General features: G+C 40.1%; 1 protein-coding gene across 2 annotated transcripts in view; it reads right to left on the bottom strand.

Annotated features, from left to right (window-relative positions):
- The window catches only part of LOC126297996 (KN motif and ankyrin repeat domain-containing protein 3), a 381,284-nt gene that overhangs the window by 39,205 nt on the left and 321,405 nt on the right, over positions 1–20,674 (bottom strand). For both annotated transcript variants that reach the window (XM_049989312.1, XM_049989313.1), the window contains 3 exons: positions 7,495–7,656; positions 6,834–6,966; positions 1,593–1,703 (listed from right to left, as the gene is read on the bottom strand). In XM_049989312.1, coding sequence (XP_049845269.1) covers positions 1,593–1,703; positions 6,834–6,966; positions 7,495–7,656 — 406 coding nt within the window. The remainder of the gene's footprint in view (positions 1–1,592; positions 1,704–6,833; positions 6,967–7,494; positions 7,657–20,674) is intronic.

The following is a 20,674-nucleotide window of genomic DNA, read 5'->3' as shown; positions in this document are numbered from 1 at the left end:
ACTTGTCACCAATGTTTACTGAAGTTCACCTTCACAAAAGACCAAAAATATGTAGTCTCAGTACCACCTGTGAAGCTGTCGTTTACATCACATTCACTCATGCATCCTTCTCTGTGAGGTATTGGTACTGCAGCACTGCACTGGAGCCTATGAAGGATATGGAAGGCACAGAGGTTAACTAGGGACAATTTGATCCTTTAATCTGCCAAAGAAGTGTGCTTGGATAATACAATAGGTGTCACCTCACCTGCGAAAGGTGGAGATCCAGGTTTGATTTCTGGTAACACATCTCCCTTTAAGGTTTTTTTTAGTAATCTCTCTTTGGAAAGACAGAACACTCTCTGATCTCTAAGATTGTAGATTAGACTGAATTTCAGCTTATCAGAACCTAAAAAGATCTCCTTAATGGCATCACCAAGCCTGAATATAGGGTCTAGAGCTGGAGCTTCACCATTTGTATACATACATAAATACCCAAAAAATTCATACATGCATCAAATGATGCAATATCACAATATAGAGCATTAAGGTTGATAGTGTGCCTAATGTCAGGCAGCAATCTCATGCATGATACAGCATGAACCACCCAGAGAATGGGGTCAAACAGTTGCCACTGACAAGTTTGTTTCAGTGATGCAGCACTGAGGTGATGCATGCTGTATAGGCTGTTACAGTCAGATGGACAAGTTGGTCACCGTCTAGTGCTGTGCTAACACTGCATTGTTTAATTCCCAATCATCACTGTACACAGCTTTGGCCTATCTGCTGATACAACATGCACATTAATGTCTTAACAAGAAGTCCAGTATGGTGCAAAATGTTATGATGCGACACACCCATCTTCTGGAGACCCAACATTCACACTCGCGTAGCGATATATCATAACATCTGACTTTAAGGTGGCTTACTGACACTTCTTTATTTATTTCTACTGCATATGAAAGCCCTAAAACTTACAGAGTTTCTAGTAAATTATCACACACGACAGGCTGCTAATGCTATTACATGTAAGCAGTGTCTCTAGTCTAGTCTAGTCTAGTTCTCCTCACCCTCCAGACACTGAATTCATTTGAACCACTATTTCTCAATGTTGTAATTTTCACAAACTGTAATGCAACTGAGCTAAAAATTCATGTGCTTCACGATCTACAGGAATGGCAAACAATAACTGAACCAACTGTTAAATGAGAACAGCTTGCAGTAACATTTGATTTGAAGTAAAATATTACTATTTTTGTTAAGTACATCTCTCCCCACCTCAATTTATCCCTTGGTCAATTGCATACTTTTGTTACAGCTTAATGAAACAGCTTTAAAAAAATCTCATGTTATTTATTAGTTTCTTTGTGAGCACCTCAACAGCTCCTCGAAGTTAGACATGTTCCTTTTTCCTTTATCAATGACATACCAATCAAATTAGTACCTTGAGGTGAGCAATAGAACTAATGAGAACAATCAAAAAGCAATAATACAACCAGTCAAAAGATTACAGTGACAAATTTCAATTAATTCCAACACTAGCATGCATAGCATGTAATATTCAGTCTATACTGAGTGACTATTACACAACTGAAACAGTTATATGTACTTACACTCATGTCAGTCATATTGACTACATATTCCAGTAATTGTGAAGAATAACCTTCAATATAATCAAGATAATCCTCCACAGCTAAGGGATCAACATTCTTCCCCCCTGATATCTGGAACAGAAAAACAGATCTGATTTTACATTTTGTTATGGCTTTTAAAGAACTATGTCAAAAGAACTAAGAAGCGCGCGCACACACACACACACACACACACACACACACACACACACACACACACACACACACACACACCCCTCATGCGAGGAAGAGAGGGGGTGGTGGTGTTTGCACGTAAGCACGAGAGAGAGAGAGAGAGAGAGAGAGAGAGAGAGAGAGTGAGAGAGAGAGAGAGAGATTGTCACAGTGTGAAGTAGAGTTTCTACATGAACTTTAAATTGACTCATTCGTATTCTCACCACCAGCTTTCTTGACCCATGCGGCCAAATTGATACTATTTATGGCTGGATGGTGTGAACAGCCAGAAACTTATCAGACTAAACTGAATGATGATGCTTCTCTACAATTGTCCAAGAGCTTCAACAACTGCCAACAAACAGCAATGCAGCAATGTGACAACATTCATCCATTCTGCTTTTGTTCATTAATTTGCTCCATTCTTAATTTATTTGTTTACTCACTGTAACTCACTGCAACCCTACTCACTACAACAATGAAACTGACACATTTGCAGGAATCAATGGGATGAGGTCTACAAAAAGTAAAAATCCAGGAAAGCTGACATGCTCAGATTATTCTTAGAACCCAGCACTGGCTCAAACCTGAAGTAGAATGATCCAAAATATTTAGAAAGGCATGGAATGTGTATCGAAAAGATAGATTACATGCCATAGGAGGGAGAGTGTTCATTGCCATAGACAGAGATATTTTTTTATCTGGACGCATGTAACAGGCCTATGTGATCTCAGGTTAATTACTGAATGTTTTTACTGGCCACTCGATTCTGCCGTGACAGTTTTAAAATCATTCACAGAAATTCTATGCGAGAGAGATTAGTGATTATGATGTCATAAAGATGAAAGTTGCTGAAGTTAATAAATCTATGAAGAAGGCTAGCAGAGTGTTTTTGCTGGGAGGAGGAGATAAGCAACTGTTAACATCCTACTTAGGCAATGAATGGATACCAGTTAGTTCCTATATGACAGAGGTACAGGAACTATGGGCAAAGTTTAAACTGGTTGTAAATTGCACTATGGGGAAGTATGTGGTGAGTAAGTAGATTAAGGCTGGGGGAAGGCCCACAGTGGTTTAGTAACAAAATTTGGAAATCACTTAGACTGTTGCACTCTCAGTTCAAAATAGAACACACCAATGATAGACAAAATTTTGTAGAAATTTGTGTGCCTATCAATCCACAAATCATACCTCAGCAAACATCTTGCTGAGAAAATTCTGATCCTACATAAAACAGCTACGTGAGTTTGAGGCTTCTATCCAGTCACTCATTGGCCAATCTGGTGTAACAGTAGAAGATAGCCAAAGGAAAGCCGAAGTTTTAAATTTCACACTGAATAACTCATTCAGGCAGAGGACTCATACAAACATTTTGTCATTTGAACATCACACAGACTCCCATATGGAGGACATATAAATAGCCATTCCTGGCATAGAGGGGGCAACAGAGAGAATTGAAAACAAATATGCCATCAGATCCAAATGGAATCTCAGTTCAGTTTTACAGTTTGAACTCTACAGCATTGGCTCCTTACTTAGCTTGTATTTATAACAAAACTGTTCCAAAGCACAAAACCGCAACTGGGAAAAAAGTGCAGGGCACTCCTGTATGCAAGTTGGGTAAAAGAACAGATCTGTGAAGTTACAGACTAATATTCTTTGGCTTGCTGCAGAATTCTTGAACATATTCTGAATATGAATATAACAAATTTCCTTCAGGCAGATAGGTTCTGTCCACAAATCAGCATGGATTTAGAAAGCATTGCTCATGTGAAACTCAGCTTTCCTTCTGGGCACAATATCCTGCGAACTCTGGATGAAGGGCAATATACACATTCCATACTCCTAGATTTCTAGAAAGCATTTTATGTATTGCAGACTTAATGAAGGTACAAGCATACAGAAAAGGTTCCCAGATATGCGAGTGGCTTAAAGTCTTCGAAGGTAACAGAACCCAGTACATTGTTCCCAATGGTGAGTGTTCATCAGGAACAAGAGTATCATCAAGAGTGCTCCAAGGAAGTGCAATAGGACCACTCTTATTCTCTATATACATTCTGATGGACATGAAGTGGAACGAGCACATAAGTACAGTAGTCGGAGAGGCAAATGGTCAACTTCAGTTCATTCAGAGAGTTCAGGAATGTGTAGTTCATCTGTTAAGGGGATGACACATAGAACATTAGTGTGACCTACTCTGGAATACTGCTAATGTGTTTGGGATCTCCATCAGGTCAAATTAAAGGAAGACAACCAAGCAATTGAGAGGTGGGCTGCTAGAAATGTTAGCAGTAGGTCCGATCAACATGCAAACTATTACAGGTATGCCCCATGAACTCAAATGGGTACCCCAGAGGGAAGGTGACACACTTTTTGAAGAACACTATTGAGAAAATTTAGTGAACCAACTTCTGTGGCTGACTGCACAACTATTTTACTGTTACTATGAAGGTAAGAGAAATTAGGGCTTGTACAGAGGCATATACAAAGTTGTTTTTCCCTCACTCGGTTTGTGAGTGGAACATGAAAGGGAATGACTATTAGTGGTACAAGGTACCATCCAACATACCCGATAAGGTGACTTGGGGATTATGTATGCAAGTGTAGATGTAGAAATTGAAGGAAGAAGCGCTTTATAATACATTGTGGAGGCCAAGTGAGATCCTTTTTTAGGAACGAGCACTAAAACTACAATGTTACCATCTGCACACTTTACATGCATAAAAGCATCATGTCATATTTACATCAACTTCATAACTGATAGTAACATCATTTCAGCATTCCAAAATTCCTTTCATCACTGATTAGTATTGCCACAAAATGACATCGTCAGTTGCAATATTCCATAATGTTCTAGAAACTTTTTTTCCCCACTAAAATAATATTAACTAGTTGAGGATCACATTATTGTGAAATGAGGAACAAAATTTCATGTATACACAACACAGTTTTATTACTTGCTTAGTTACAGAATAATGTCGGGTTTGGCAGTCTAGTAGTAAAGCATTTGCTTGGAAAACAAAAGGTCGCTGGGTGGAATCCCTAGTCATATCATGTTGTGTTGTTGAACAACAACAGTTCTGCACACTGTCGTAACGTGTGGTAAATGAAAAACTGAAGACAGGAAATATTGACATATTGACAACACTTGCAGCACCTCTAGAAAAACTGAAGAGTACCTTACTAAGAACCAACACAAAGCATAAAGTACTGAGATAAGAGACTTGAATTAAAGTGTACCTTCAGGGCTTTGTAAACAATACCCAGAAGTTAACATATAAACTACCAAACTGTAGTTTTAGGATGCTGTGACAGTGAATTAGGTAAGTGGCAATGAGTCTCCATTTCCAATTTTAATTTTTGTTATTACAAAATAACTCTCTACCACTGGTAAATAATTCCTTTACAGTGTCTTTGATACTCCCAAAATAAAGCCACCTGGCCTCTCAGAGCAATTAATGTACATATATCATAGTTTCAAACATGTGGGGACTCAGCTTAGAAATGAATAAACTGGCAGTTTGCAGAAAAGGTAGAAAGGATGTACACCATGACTAATTACCAGTGACTGCCTACAGCAACCGTACGGAAAAGAGATGGTACAATATACCATAGAATTTCTCCCATTGCAGGTTGTTTACTACTACTCACTTCGACAAACACACACTGCTACCAACAAACTGACATCTCCTCCTACCAATGCTGAGTAAGAAAAGGACAGAATGAAAAGTAGACCATATCTATGTTGGGGTTCACAAAGTGAAGAGCTAATCCAAAAACAAACTAACACTGGGCCACCACAAAGATCTACATTTTACAGTAGCAGAAGTATGCACTTACGTATGAGACACCTAGACTGTAATCTTACAAACAGAAACAACTATGTTCTGTAAGACAGCTTCTTTGTCAAGTAGTAACTATAACTGAATGGGTAAATTGAGTTGGAGTAATGTCCACTTTTTTCCTTTTTTCTCTTTTAAATTATGTTTATCAGAGATTACTGATCACCATGTGTGTATGCATCATTTGGTGTAACAAGCAGTCATGTCGTAACAGCAGAAGTACTGGTTAGTTGATTATGTTATGGTACTGAGTTAGAGAATGGGCCATGTCGACATAAAGAAGTGTATAGTGAACCTGTTCTAAGCATACCCATCATTCTCTGCTTTGCTGTATTCTGGTTGTGACTGTATTTTGGGTACATTATGAATCATGAGGTATGCTCATAACAAATGCTCATTGCTGTAATGAATATGAATAGTATAAACTTTCATAAGACAATCCTTCCACTGGAAACAGAAATATAGTGACTTTATTTGTAAAGGTCCACCTTTAACACTTAAACTGTACAATTTCTGTGATCAAGATGGACCTTCATGTGCCATAACATGATCAGGGATTCATTTACACACATTATGTTTTCAAATGATAGAATCCTTAGTTGCCTCATCAACACCACCACCTTTGGAAAAAGAGTCATATTCAGTACATTCAAACTGTATTATTGATCACACTTGATGACATAAGTATGTAATATGCTCATAGTTTATATTGTTTCATTCTGAGGCCAATTGCTACATAGCAAATCCACGACAACATGCTTAAAACCGTTGTCTCTCTCACCTAAAAAATTTGCTTTTGAGAACATGATCCCTTTTCCAACTCACTGCTTAAGATATGGGTGCCACCTCTGACTTTAAAATAAAGCAGACTGGTGGACTGCTGTTTGTTGGAGAAATTTAATTTAGATTATTTTAAACACAAGATCCGTCAGTTTGAAATCATAATGGCACAATTTGTTTGTAAGACACAGACTTATTAAGAATGGCTGTTTGCTGTTTTTTCAAGAATTAACTGAATCTTTAAACAGCCAAAAACACTACATAGGAAAAGGTCACAATTTTTGCAGAACCTGTAACAATAATCTCCCTTATTTATATGAGTATTAATTTCATGATTAATAATGCTTAAGTGAAACATTAGAGGATGATTGGTAATAGAAAATTTCAATTACAGATATACACTGGCAGTAAGTAACTGTTTGCTCACCCTGAACCACTCCTTCTGCACTATATTCGCAGCATTTGACAAATGATGAGGCAGGTCCTTCTTTGCTGATGGTTTTGTTAATGAATCATTTATAACTTTAAGGGCAGCCTTCATCTCTTTACTAGGTTCCACCCTGAAATTGAAGTAGTCATTCTTATTACAGAGGCAATGTTTCCAACACCAGAAAAGGCTCTATTTCTGATTAGTAAGTATATTATGTGTGGTCTCAAAGAGGATGTCTTATGCACCTGAATGATGTTAGTCATTATTGTATGATAATCAGTAAAACATAAAATATTTTCACCTGAACCTCAATTTACATACCAAATAATGCGACAAAATACTGGTAGATCTAGTTTATTATTTGACTGTTGTTCTTAATGACAGTAAGCTGAAAAGTAGCAAGCAAATTTCATTCTGAAGGACAGTATCCTGATTATCTTGTGAAACAGTTTCATTAAATACTTCATCCATATGTTCATTTAACTTTTAACGTTAGTAGCAATGTGACTTGGCAATTTGTTTCCCACGTTTTGTTATGGACTTACTTATAAATGAAAGGCATAAGAAAATATTGCAGCGGCTACTCCTCCAGCCAATGCAGGGAACACAAAAACATTTTATCTGATAAATGTAATCGGTATAACTGTTGACTGCACACCTGTTTGGTCTTTCCAGTCGTTCCAGATTTTCCACATTACCCAGATTTGAGGATGCATCTGACGTTTGTGTCCTCGCTAGCTGATACGATCCCATCCATGTTTCCCTTTCTTCCAATGATAGCGGACTTCGAACTGATTCATGTGCGTTTGTGCTAGAAGTCCTGTAATATAACAATGTTTTCTTTTTAAAAAAGATAGCTAGTTAATAACGCAATTATTGAACACTGTGCTAAATTCACACATGTATAATTCAAATTCAATATATAAAGTTGTAAAGACGAGTAATTGAAAATTTCAAATGACTAATGTCCTTACCTAGCAAGTTTCATAACTTTGTAAAAAACAAGCAAGCAATCCAGAATGACGGCGATGATGTACAATAGTTAATAAAAACAAAGCGCAAACATATTATAAGTAAAACATAAGCTACGCAACCTAATGCACCATAACAAACATATGTACTGTATCGCTTTGGCTGTCACATCGATTCTCTGTCGATGCAGCACTTTGACGGATGAGACAGGGGGAACTAGGAAAGGAAAGAATCATTGCGATAAGTTCCTGTAAATTATTTGGATCCGTTTGTTTAAACTTTATTTTTATAACAACGTTTGATAGCACAAACGTCATAAAACATGAGTTAAATTAATAGGTTCGTGACAAACAGGTGAGAAGCAATTGTATACCGGTACCTTAAAATAAAATTTAACACTGATATGGGTAGGAAGGTACAGTATTTTTGTGCAAAAGCATCTTAATTTCCTTTTTAAGTTTTCGGTTGTACGAAGACTGCAATTGTTTTCTCGGGCCCTATCGAATCTCTGTTTTCCAACAAAAAACACATATTTTAAGAAACTGATTACGAATTTTGAAAACTAAATAAATAACTAAACACCACTGCTATGTCTGGACACCTGAATGGTTTTAATAGACACTAACAACTAATACAAGTATTAATATTTTGAGGGTAGTGTCATTTCTATTACTTGACTTTAAAACTATATGTAAAATCCACTACTGCAATTTTGTCCGCGTGGCCGAAGTGTCATGAGACAATGGAAACATTATGTACCCAACTTATAAACCTGATGACGTACAGCATACATGTGAGATGTAATTTTCGCATTACGCATTACACCACTTATTAAGGGTACCATGGCAGAAACTGCTATTGCTATTTATGAATAAATAGTTTTACAGTCAAATGTGAGCAATATGCCTTTTAAATAATTCCCACAGTTTCACTTGGACTGATACGGATTTATATATGTCTCCTTCCTTATTACGCTAATTTTCTCTCATGAAACATGCAAACTAGAGACATGAACAAGTTAGTTTGTTTATTTGATGCAACACACTATGGTGCACCAGCTCCGTTTTGAGATCTGAGAAGTGTTCTATATGCGCTGGTACAATAGCTAATGAGATCTTTATTGGATATGGTTCATATACTTCACCACTTCTATATTTTTGTGTCTTTAACGCACCAGAATGTGTCTAGTCAGCTGATAAAATGCTATAACGGAATGATAATTTTAAATTGTTGTTTAAAATTTATTGTTTCTTTCATTCGTGAAACTAAACTGTCTGCAGTATGATAAACGTGTTTCAAAGCAATCTTAACATTAATTACATCTTTGTCATTGAGCTGTCATACTGGACAGCCTGGCGCAAACTGGCAAAACAATAACACGTATGTATCATCACGTATTATAATTAGGCATATACCCAGAATAAAATAGAAACATTCATAGCATAAGGTAAGTATGTAGATGAATAAAAGTGGTAGGGCAGTTTCTCCTATTTTTAGTCATCCTCCAGTAGACAGTCATCTAGGCATAATTAAAAAAAAAAATCACACTATGGAACATGACTATATTCTTTTGGCTCACAAGTCGTCAGCTATTCTCTCTCATTCCTGTGTCTTATAGTGAGGGAAATGAGAAACCAGTAGTCAGCCGCAAACATATGGAGAGCAGGGGTTCGTTTAAGTGTGATTGTTTTATGAATTGTACAATGTGCGGTGTCATTTTTAAAAGTGACTGAGTGACTAAGGATATTATAAAATTACAGTATGAGCACTGAAATTGTTTTTAAACATATTAGGGTAAGCATTTTTAAGGGGGGTTGTCTATAGCAGACCCAAGTAATACATAGAATATTTAATGGCTCATACTGCATTTAAATCCCATTTTTTACCATCTGTAAGCTTAGGTCTTGGTATTTATTTTCGGATCAGGAATTAGAGATTTAAACACACAAAACCCAGTAGTAAGTCTAGTGAGAAAGAAGGATGTTGACTACTCGCATCCTGAAAACTATTAGTCAGCTACCTCACTCAGTACTAAAATGTAATTAAAATAATGTTCAGTAATAATAATAATAATAATAATAATAATGTATAAGTAATGAGAAATACGAAAAAATTGTTCCACAACTTATAAAAATAAATATTATTTTGCGCATTCATATAAAATGGCTTCCGCTAAAGGGGTAAAATGCGTAATTCACCAGTACGAAGAGACCCAATTAATTAAAGCACTGTTTAAAGTCTCGGAAAATAATTTAAGCATTAGAGAAGCGAGCCAGTGTTATGGTGTTCCAGGAGGAAAACTGCAAGACAGGCTACATGGACAAGTCCTGAAACGGTCGAGAAGAATGGTTCCAGAGGCTGTTTAGAGCTGAACTGGTAGATTCGTTGATTCAGCTAAGCAAATGTGGCTTTCCCAGGAAAAAGTACGAGCTCTTAAACACCCTTCAGAGTATTGTCACACCTGACAGCGGAAAAAAATCCATTCGCAAATGGGTGGTCAGGTAAAAAATGGTACACTTATTTTTTGTGGGCAGCACAAAATACTTACAGACCGATTCCTGAGGGCTTGGCCAAAGGACGAGCCATTTTAAGAGAAGAAACGATATGAAAATGGTTTTGGGAGCTTGAGGTATATCTGAAAGCCATGAATTGCGAAGATATTCTGACAGATCCAGGCAGAATAACGAATGGGAATGACACCAGCTTCACTATGTGTCGTAAGATAGGTAAGCTGCTAGACTTAAAGGAGTGAAAAATGCTTGTGAAATTGAAATAGGAAATTCAAAGGAAACCATCACCATCTTGTTGATGTTCATAGTAAGCGGTAAAACAATTGCACCTACGATTGTTTCTGCTTATGTACGACCACTGAAGGATGTCGTTGAAAGTATGCCACCAGGCTGGTTCCTTGGGCGGTCAGGTTCTGGTTGGATGAAGAGTGACATATTCTGGGACTATGTCGCAAATGGCGCAAATAATTGGATTGCTAAAAATACCATTAAAAACCAGTTATTTTGTTAGTAGATAGCCATCGAACACATCAGACAATGGAGCTTAATGAATTTTATTGCAAGAATGGCATAATCTTTTATGTACTACAACCTAACACTACACCCCATGCAACCAGCAGATGTGAAAGTTCTCAAATCGCTAGTCAGAGTGGAAGGAGGCTATCCAACAGTGGAAAGGTCGGCCTCAAAACTTAAATTCAGTACTGACAAAGATACCCTCTGTCCTCTGTTGTATGAAGTTTTGAAAAACAGTGAGAATCTGATCGTTCATCTGAAAGTGGTTTCCATAAATGTGATATTTTCCGTTCAGTCCAGATGCTGTTGATTATACAAAATACACTGAAGCGCCAAAAAAACTGGTACACCTACCTAATATTGCGTAGGGACCCCGTGAGCACCCAGAAGTGCTGAACAGACATGGCATGGACTTGACTTATATCTGAATTAGTGCTGCAGGCAATTGACACAATGAATCCTGCAGGGCTGTCCATAAATCCGTAAGAGCACGACAAGATGGAGATCTCTTCCGAATAGCACGTTGCAAGACATTCCAGATATGCTCAATAAAGTTCATGTCTGGGGAGTTTGTGGCCAGCAGAAGTGTTTAAACTCAGACGAGTGTTCCTCGAGCCACTCTGTAACAATTCTGAATGTGTAAGGTGGGGGTCGCATTGTCCTGCTGGAATTGCCCAAGACACAATGAACATGAATGGATGCAGGTGATCAGACAGGATGTTAACATAAGTGTCACCTGTCAAGAGTTGTATCTAGACATATCAGTAGCCCCATATCACTCGAATTGCACACGCCCCACAGCTCCACCAGCTTGGATAGTACCCTGCTGACATGCAGGGTCCATGGATTCAGAGGTTGTCTCCATACCTGTACATGGTCATCCACTCGATACAATTTGAAACCAGGCAACATGTTTCCAGTCATCAATAGTCCAGTGTCAGTGTTGACGGGCCCAGGCAAGGTATAAAGCTTTGAGTTGTCAAATCATCAAGGTTACACGAGTTGGTCTTCACCTCTGAAAGCTCCTGTCGACGATGTTTCGTTGAATGGTTCACACGCTAACACTTGTTTTGCTGAAGGGTTGCACTTCTATCACGTTGAAAGATTCTGTTCAGTCTTCTTCGGTCCCATTCTTGCAGGATCTTTTCCCAGCCGCAGCGATGTCGCAGATTTGATGTTCTACCGGATTCCTGATATTCACGGTACACTCGTGAAATGGTCGTATGGGAAAATCCCCACTTCACCTCTACCTTGGACACAATATGTCCCACGCTCGTACGCCGGCTATAAGACCACGTTCAAACTCTCTTAAATCTTGATAACCTGCCATTGTAGCTACAGTAACCGATCTAACAACTGCGCCAGACGCTTGTTGTCTTATATAGGCGTTGCCGACACCAGCGCCGCATTCTGCCTGTTTACATATCTTTGTATTTGAATACGCATGCCTACACAAGTTTCTCTGGCGTTTCGGTGCTTATACAAAACACACTGGAAAAAATGACTAATGCTATCCTTTCAGAGCCCGTAAAACTACAGGATCATAGCTTCAAGTCTGCTGTCCCTCTGGTCAATTCAATAAAAAGACCGCTATCTGAGAGGGGTGCGAATGTAGACGCAGTGTTAGAAGAAATCCATACAGCTCATCTTACTGCATTTCCCCATGAAACAGCATCAACTACGCAGGAAACAAACTAAGATCCAAGGAGCAACATTCAGGATACAATTCCAATGGTGATTGATTCTGATGCCTCGAGTATTAAAATAGAACAAGGGCTACATAGCATAGGAAATAATTGTGTTTGCAGGCAGAAACAGAGTGTCTTTGTAGTGAAGGATCAAAACTAGTGCCCAGGTGTAGTGAATCGCCAATTACACGATCACATAATACAGATCTCGTAACTACAAATCCAGACAACACAACTGAAAATAACTAGTTCAATATTCTGTTTCTTGTATCCAGATTTGAGAGGAAAATTATCTGAATGAAAGTGAAAAATCTCTTATGTTGTCGGAAAAAGATGCTATTACTATAAAAAATCAACACCAGAAAATTTTTGAAAAGCATCACCTTTGGTTCGGGCCAGTATTAAGTAGCAAGAAGCAGAAACCTTTTAAAGAAAGTGCTCGAAGTGCCATTTCATCAGCACCATGGTGTGAATTCCTTCATCAAAAAGATTTGACCAAGGATGAGGAAATAAAATTGAAACAACAGAGGAAGGAGGAGCAAGAAAACTGGAAATCTCTGTGGAAAAAATCCAGAGGCAAGCAGAGGTGGTTCACATTCAGCTTAGAGGAAGAAGAAAATTGTGCTGTATGTAATGATGAACTTACTGGTGATGTTGAAGATGAAGATTTGAGAAAGGTTGAGTGTGATAACTGTGAAAAGTGGTTTCATTTAAAATGTATTGAGCTTAGTGCATTGTCATATGATACTGAGCGGCTAAAGAATTTCAGTCAATTTTGCTAATATATAAGTGTGTGTGTGTGTGTGTGTGTGTGTGTGTGTGTGTGTGTGTGTGTGTGTGTGTGTGTGTAAATAATCAGTATGATTAGCTACATGTTCTGTATATTCACTCGGCAACATCAGCATAAAATTCATCAATAAAATTTCCAAAGTCTTAGAGCATTCTCAATTTGAATTTTGAACTTTTCCAGTGGCAATACATTAAAATTTTTAGTACACATACTGGGAAAATTTCTCATGTTTTAAACCAATAGCTGGGAATATTTATATTATTCTTTATCTGAGTACTATAACTGTGAATTTTATCCCTCATACTGAAGATTTGCTGGTTTTCCGTTATGTATCTGATGCAGCTAAAGGAATATTGACTGAATGCTTGCATAATTCCTAGCTGGATGAAGAGTGGTGTGCAGTGGTCCAGTTTCTTACTTGATATAATTCTGCCTGCCTTATTCACTATGTTTATATGGGGCTCTCAAACACAGATTTCATAAACTGATTCCCCAATACATTGGGCATGTAAACACTCCAAAATGAGTTCTGGAAATTCGGTTGTAGCTGCCAATTTTCCACTTCCACAATCGATTTTCGCGCTCTTGCAAACGCATAACTGTTTTAGAAAGAACACGTTAACATATGCCTCTTTTCTCGTCTGTAATCACTGACAACAGGAATAAAGGCGCAGACACAGAAATTACAAGAAAGTAGGTTTGCACTCATGGGCGTTCTCTTGTCTTGTTATCATGTGGCGATGCCAACCACTAATATCGACGCTGGCCAACTTATCGACCGCAGCTTAAGTGCATCATCTTTGATCAGCAGTTGCTGCTTGCCTCCCAGACTATGCATATTCCACATGTGTTTCTTGTGTATGTTTGGTTTATGTCCACAACGATAAAGTGTTGAATACTTCGCCAAGGTGTCTGCATGCTATTCTACTCGACCCTAGCCACCTGTTACACCCACATTGGTGACCACAGACAACAGTAAATCCACTGCGTAATTAACAGACACGCAAACTGTCGCCACGACAATGGATACCAGCGACCAAGAGGGAATTTTCAGACCTTTTGTTGGGCTCAACAGTGTTCTTCACGTAATATATGCTACAACAAGCAACTTGGGACACTTAAAGCAAGGACGTGTGAGCGAAAGTAACTTCTTCCACTCTCCCACGTGTGCACTCGAAACCCCCATCCCCACATGGCAGCAGCTGCCACCTCACACCACAACAATGCAGTTCAACCCACCTCCTACAGAACACCGCCTGGACCTAATACTTGCAAGTCACCTTACCATTCTACAGGATGTCAGTATTCACTTGCAACGACAATTGTTCAGCCCCTTTCCCTCACTGAGACTTGTGCTACCACATCAGGTTCTCATGCGATGAATCCATTCCTAACTATCACCAGAACTAAGGCCGCTGAGCAATGCCAGAACACTACCGGTCTTCCAACCATGCCTTATACGAGCAGTGGGGTTCACCATGCCACCACCCCTCGATCTATTCAAATAAGAACCTATAGAAACCTTCCTTGCAACACCTTGAGAGTGCCACATTCACCTCCTACACTACCTCCATTCTTAGCAGTTCAACCTCCTACCTGGCTTACTTTCGCAGAATCAATATTAACAGCACACATAATGTTTGTCGATGCATCAAAGTACTTGACTCTGTTTTGCCACTTAGATGAACATACCACCATAATCTATGACGTCATACCGTCTCCACCTAAATTTCACTATCTCGAGGCTCCCGAGACTACGTAAGATCCTTGAACAGCAAATACTTCAAGCCATCCATGTGGAACAATTAAACGGACGACCACCGTCACAGTTGAGGTATCTATCACAGACCATGGTAGGTCCCTCACTAATGCCTAACACTTCATTGTGGGCCATGCAGTTGAGCAAACTGCCACAAAAATTCATGCTACAAAGGGCTCCCACTGGACCAGCAGTCTCATATACACTATTTAACGTGGCCAGCCATGCTATGTAGCAGCCACTGGCACAACATACTGCACGCAGCCATGTTGCACGCCGAGTTGACAGATGGCTTCCTAATGACACTGACCCCTTCAAAAATGGCTCTGAGCACTATGAGACTTAATATCTGTGGTCATCAGTCCCCTACTGACCCTTTCCAAGGTTACTCAAAGCACCAAGCATGAAGCAGTGCAGTCATTTTGTGCTCTCCAGGAAGCCCACTACTGCACAGTAACGACCTCACTTGAGGTCTTACAACATCTAGTTCATGTAGCAGTGGCGGCCTTCTTACCTCCCTACTCAGCAGACCATAACCAACCACTTCTGGGTCTTCCTCAGGGTGCCTAATGCCACTATAGCCAGTCATAAACCCCGGACAGCTGCACCACACCCCTCACAGCTAATGAATACAGACAGCATGGTGCCATCTGCACTGCAGGAGATAGATAACAAACAACAGACCACACAGTGATGCTGGTTGCACACCCACTTGAGCACCGCTGCATGCAAGTGCTCCCAGCCATGCCAACATCCAAACGCCTCCTGCGACCTTCACTAGGCGACAGAGGTCGCAGCATCAACAAGATTTCCCACATCGTACCCAGTGAACCTAACCAGTGTCTCGTCCACCCATCGACAACTCCAGGATCTGTGTGCAAGATTATCACACCAAACAGCACTTTTTGGTGGACTCAAGGTCAGAAATCAGTATGATTCTAAATACCACCCTACCCCTCATGCCCCTGACTCTGCGCCTACATTGCAAGCAGCAAACAGATTGATCATTGCCATTTATGGAACTGTCCCCCATGACACTGACCTCAGCAGTGGCCAACTCTTCACATGGGCATTTCTTCACGCAATTCCATCTCGGTCTGGATTTATGAGGAGCAGTACTCTGCAGACCATGTAATGTCACCCTCAAGGACATCATTGGATGACCACTAGCCCTGCTCCCATCATAACATGAGGATACCTGGGAGCACTTGCGTGCAGGCTGCAACTGCTATGGTCCTCCATCAAGAATCAACTGACAACAACCAACCAACAGTACATCAGTGCAGAAATTCTTCACCAACCCCAGTGATGACAATAACAAATACCGTCATCTCCACGAATCAGTGACCCAGATGCCACTCACCCTCGACCCCACAGACACTACTGGCGACATGGACACACACCATGGTAGTGGATACCATCCAACTTTGCATCGATTTGCTTGAGTCTTCACAGACTCTGCCTCTCCAAAGTGCAAACAACTGCCTTCGACTAACACTGAATGAACAGGTCAGTGTCAGTGACACAAGTGACAGTGCTGTCAGTGTTTGTGCAAAAGGTGACTATGATAGCAGGTCCACCCTCCCCCCCCTCCCATACCCCTTCTCAATCTCCTCCCTCATATGACATTACCAACAGCATAGTGCACAGATTAACATTAACAGAGAGACCACCCACTTCTCAGGCAGCAAGCTGCCACTCCCCTGAGAAATGGAAAATCGCCAAAGCCACTGTAGACGAGTTGTTTAACTTGGGCATTATCTGCCCCTCAACAGCCCTTGGGCTTCATCTCTACATATCACCCAGAAAAAAGTTGGTACTTTCCAGATGTGCAGGAACTACAGAATCCTCAGTGCCCGGACTATTCCAAATTCTTACCTGGTACCCAACATCCAGGTGTTTGCCCATACATTAGCAGGTGCCACGAATTTCAGCATCATTAACTGTTAAAAAGACATAATTTCAGATACCAATGGCGAATTCCTAAAACTGCCATTATCACCCCATTCAAGTTATTTGAATACTTATTCAGGCTATTCGGAGTAAAAAAATGGCTCAAATATAGCAGTGATTCATGGATTCTGCCACACACAAATACCTGTTCCGTTTCTTTTATGATATACACTACCCAAAGAAGACACATACCACATACAACAGGTTTTTCATACCCTAGAATAGCTCGGTGTATTCATCAACACCGAAAAGTGCCACTTGTGTCAGCAGAACCTAAATTTCCTAGGATATTCTGTTCCATCAACAGGGATCAGGCCAACAGAAGAAAGGAACGAACTCATACAATTTACCCCCAGGCCCACTACTACAACGAAATACACAGATTTCTAGGAATGGTATATTTTCACTGGTGCATCAGTCTGTAGGCAGCCAAAATCTAGACCTCCTCAACAACACCCTTTCCAGAACAACACTAAAGGCAACTGAACAGCTCCACAGTCAGAAGAAATATCAAAGGCTTTCAAGGCAATGAGACAGTCACTACAGAGAACCGTGACCCTGGCCCACTCTTCGTCAATGGCTCACCTGTCAGTCACTGCCAATACCAGCGACACCACCATCACCACTGTCCCACAGCAACAGTTAATGGGATACACCAACCCTTGCAATTCTCCTCATGCAAACTGAAGAGATCGCAAAAGCTGTTGTCTGCATATGAGCGTGAGCTACTCACCCTCTATAAGGCACTAAAGTGTTTCAGAGAGGACAGTGAGGATCACCGTCTCATGCATTTCACCGATTACTACCGCTTGGTACATGCTGTTCACAATCCTAGTTCAGATATATAAATCCGTCTCTTGCAACACCTCGACTTTATAGCCCAGTTCTCGACAGACATCCAGCACATGAAAGGGGGGATGTGTGTGTGTGTAGGGGGGGGGGGGGTGGTAGTGGACTACATATCCTGTATCCACACCATCAGTATCCTAATTAAGTATGAGAGTCTAACGGATACATAAGAACACAACAAACACTTGGATGAACTCTTAGATAACTCCAACACAGGCCTACAGCTCTAACAAATAAAGGTGCCACACTCTCACATTGAAGTTTGGTGTGTCACATTGCACGGAAGACCATACTCACAGATCCTCTGCTCACTCAGGAAATCAATTTTTGATGGCTCTCAGCACTATGGAACCTAACATCTGCGGTCATCACTCTCCTAGAACTTAGACCTACTTAAACCTAACTAACTTAAGGGCGTCACACACATCCATGCCCAAGGCAGGATTCGAACCTGCGACCGTAGCAGTCGCGCGGTTGCGGACTGGAGTGCCTATAACCGCTCGGCCGCCACGGCCAGCTCAATTTTTGACAGGATTCATAGCTTTCTACTCCCAGTGGTTCACCATGCTATGAGGCTCGTTACAGTATGTTTTGTTTGACTGGGGTTAAAGCAGACTGCAGGAAACGGATGGCTTCATGGGTTCCACGTCAGCGCAGCAAGACTGGATGGCATGCATCTCCCCCACAAGGTGCCTTCGCAATACCTAAAGGACGCTTCCAGCACATATGCTTCGACTTAATTGGCCCCCTTAACTAGTCAAAAGGCTACAAATACATCTTACCAGCAATATACTGCATTACCTATTAGGTAGAAACGACCCCTTGTGTGATATAACAGCTGAATCAACAGTGTAGGATTTCATTAACAACTGAATTTCTCATTTTTGTTGCCACCTATCCATCACAACTGCCCAGGCCCAAGAATTTGAATCCACCCTCTTCACTAAGCTGTGCAAACTATGCAGTGTGCAACGATTCCATAAAATTGTCTACCACCCTCAGAGCAATGGGTTAGTGGAAAGATGGAAATGGACTTTGATGGCCTTCTTAAGGGGAGTCGGAACGCCCTATCCCGACAATGTTAAATTTAGTGACTTGTATTCCCTGTATTTCGGGAACTACTGTAGCCATTGACAGGACATAAAACTGTATGTTCTGAGTGTACTGAACTACAATATTTGCATTTCAGCCACTGCTTTCGGAAATACCACTTCTTAATTACATGGTTAAAATTTTGTGTACTTTTTTGTACATTATCCTAAATCATTTTAATCATACATAACATTATGTTCTTCTTTTAGGTCCATACACTCAGGATATGTATGTTATTACTCCCTGAAAATTTGCATACTCTACTTGAAGTGGTTTCTGAAATTTAGGGAAAAATATAACAGAAAAAGTAAATATTTTAGGAACGGCTTCTAAAGTTTCAAAAGACTGTAACTCAATATATGCTTAATTTTTTTTTAATTTTTAGTCACTCAGAAGCACCCTCTACCATAGTGTTTATCATCCTCTTGATCTTTTTCCAAGTTTTTTTCTTCTTTTCTTCTTTCTGGACTCGTTAGCGGATGCATACTCTGCTTTATCAATGCGAAACTTGTCCATCCATTCAAGTTCTCTGATGCAGTTTGCTCCAGGATTAATTCCCATGTGCTGTAGCACTTTCATCCTACCAATGTTGCCATCATTAAAAGCAATAGCAGCATCACTGATCGCCCGCTTTAATGTCTTCATTCTAATGAAAACATTTTTTGGTAAGTGAGTCCATATAAGATTATTAAACGACTCATTGGGATTTTGAGTCTGACCTTGCAAACACTTCTTCAGTAATTCAAGATTTGCCAGGTCTCTATAAATAGGTTTTATGATATCCATGACTGCTGTTGGGATGGAATATTAATAGCTGTATGAACTGTTTGAGTACTGGGCATTGCGGTAATTGCACCATGAATCAGATCCAGGAGGGCCAAGGTGGTGTCCTGGTTTTTCATCAGTTGACAGTCTGTAGAAGAAGGTAGACCATACTGCCTGCTTAATTTTCAACAAATTCTCGGTATGATTTCTAATGGCCATCCCATAATACTGCTGTAGTTCATCAATCATTTTGTCTGTCAGCCTGCCTCTTATGGTTTTACCATCAGAAAGTTTCTTGTCTCTCAAACTTTGTTTCAATTTCCTCAACCACGTGCCCATCCTCTTCTGGACATGACCAACACATTCCAGTTTTGTGTTAATCTTCTCACCATAAGGCTGAGCGGCTACTACACTGTTGTATGCTTTTCAGTCTCCATCACCTAAGAACTCAGTGTAACACACTCCCCTTTCATTCACAGATAGACTAAAAACTTCAATAGCTGCAGTGGCCTCCTTACCACAACTTGTACCTCGACTTGATAGCCCAGTTCTCAACACACATCCAGCAAATGTCACAGATATGCCTCTCTTCACTCCCTGGTTTACACTTATAACAATTTTTGGTTAAAATCTGGATATATACAGGGTGTTACAAAAAGGTACGGCCAAACTTTCAGGAAACATTCCTCACACACAAATAAAGAAAAGATGTTATGTGGACATGTGTCCGGAAACACTGAATTTCCATGTTAGAGCTCATTTTAGTTTATTCAGTTTGTACTGTACTTCCTCGATTCACCACCAGTTGGCCCAATTGAAGGAAGGTAATGTTGACTTTGGTGCTAGTGTTGACATGCAACTCATTGCTCTACAGTACTAACGTCAAGCGCATCAGTGCGTAGCATCAACAGGTTAGTGTTCATCAGGAACGTGGTTTTGCAGTA

The sequence above is a fragment of the Schistocerca gregaria genome, chromosome X (assembly GCF_023897955.1).
Source record: "Schistocerca gregaria isolate iqSchGreg1 chromosome X, iqSchGreg1.2, whole genome shotgun sequence".
NCBI classification, from domain to species: domain Eukaryota; kingdom Metazoa; phylum Arthropoda; class Insecta; order Orthoptera; family Acrididae; genus Schistocerca; species Schistocerca gregaria.
Note: the sequence above shows the minus strand (reverse complement) of the source record. Positions and strands in the feature narration are given on the sequence as shown.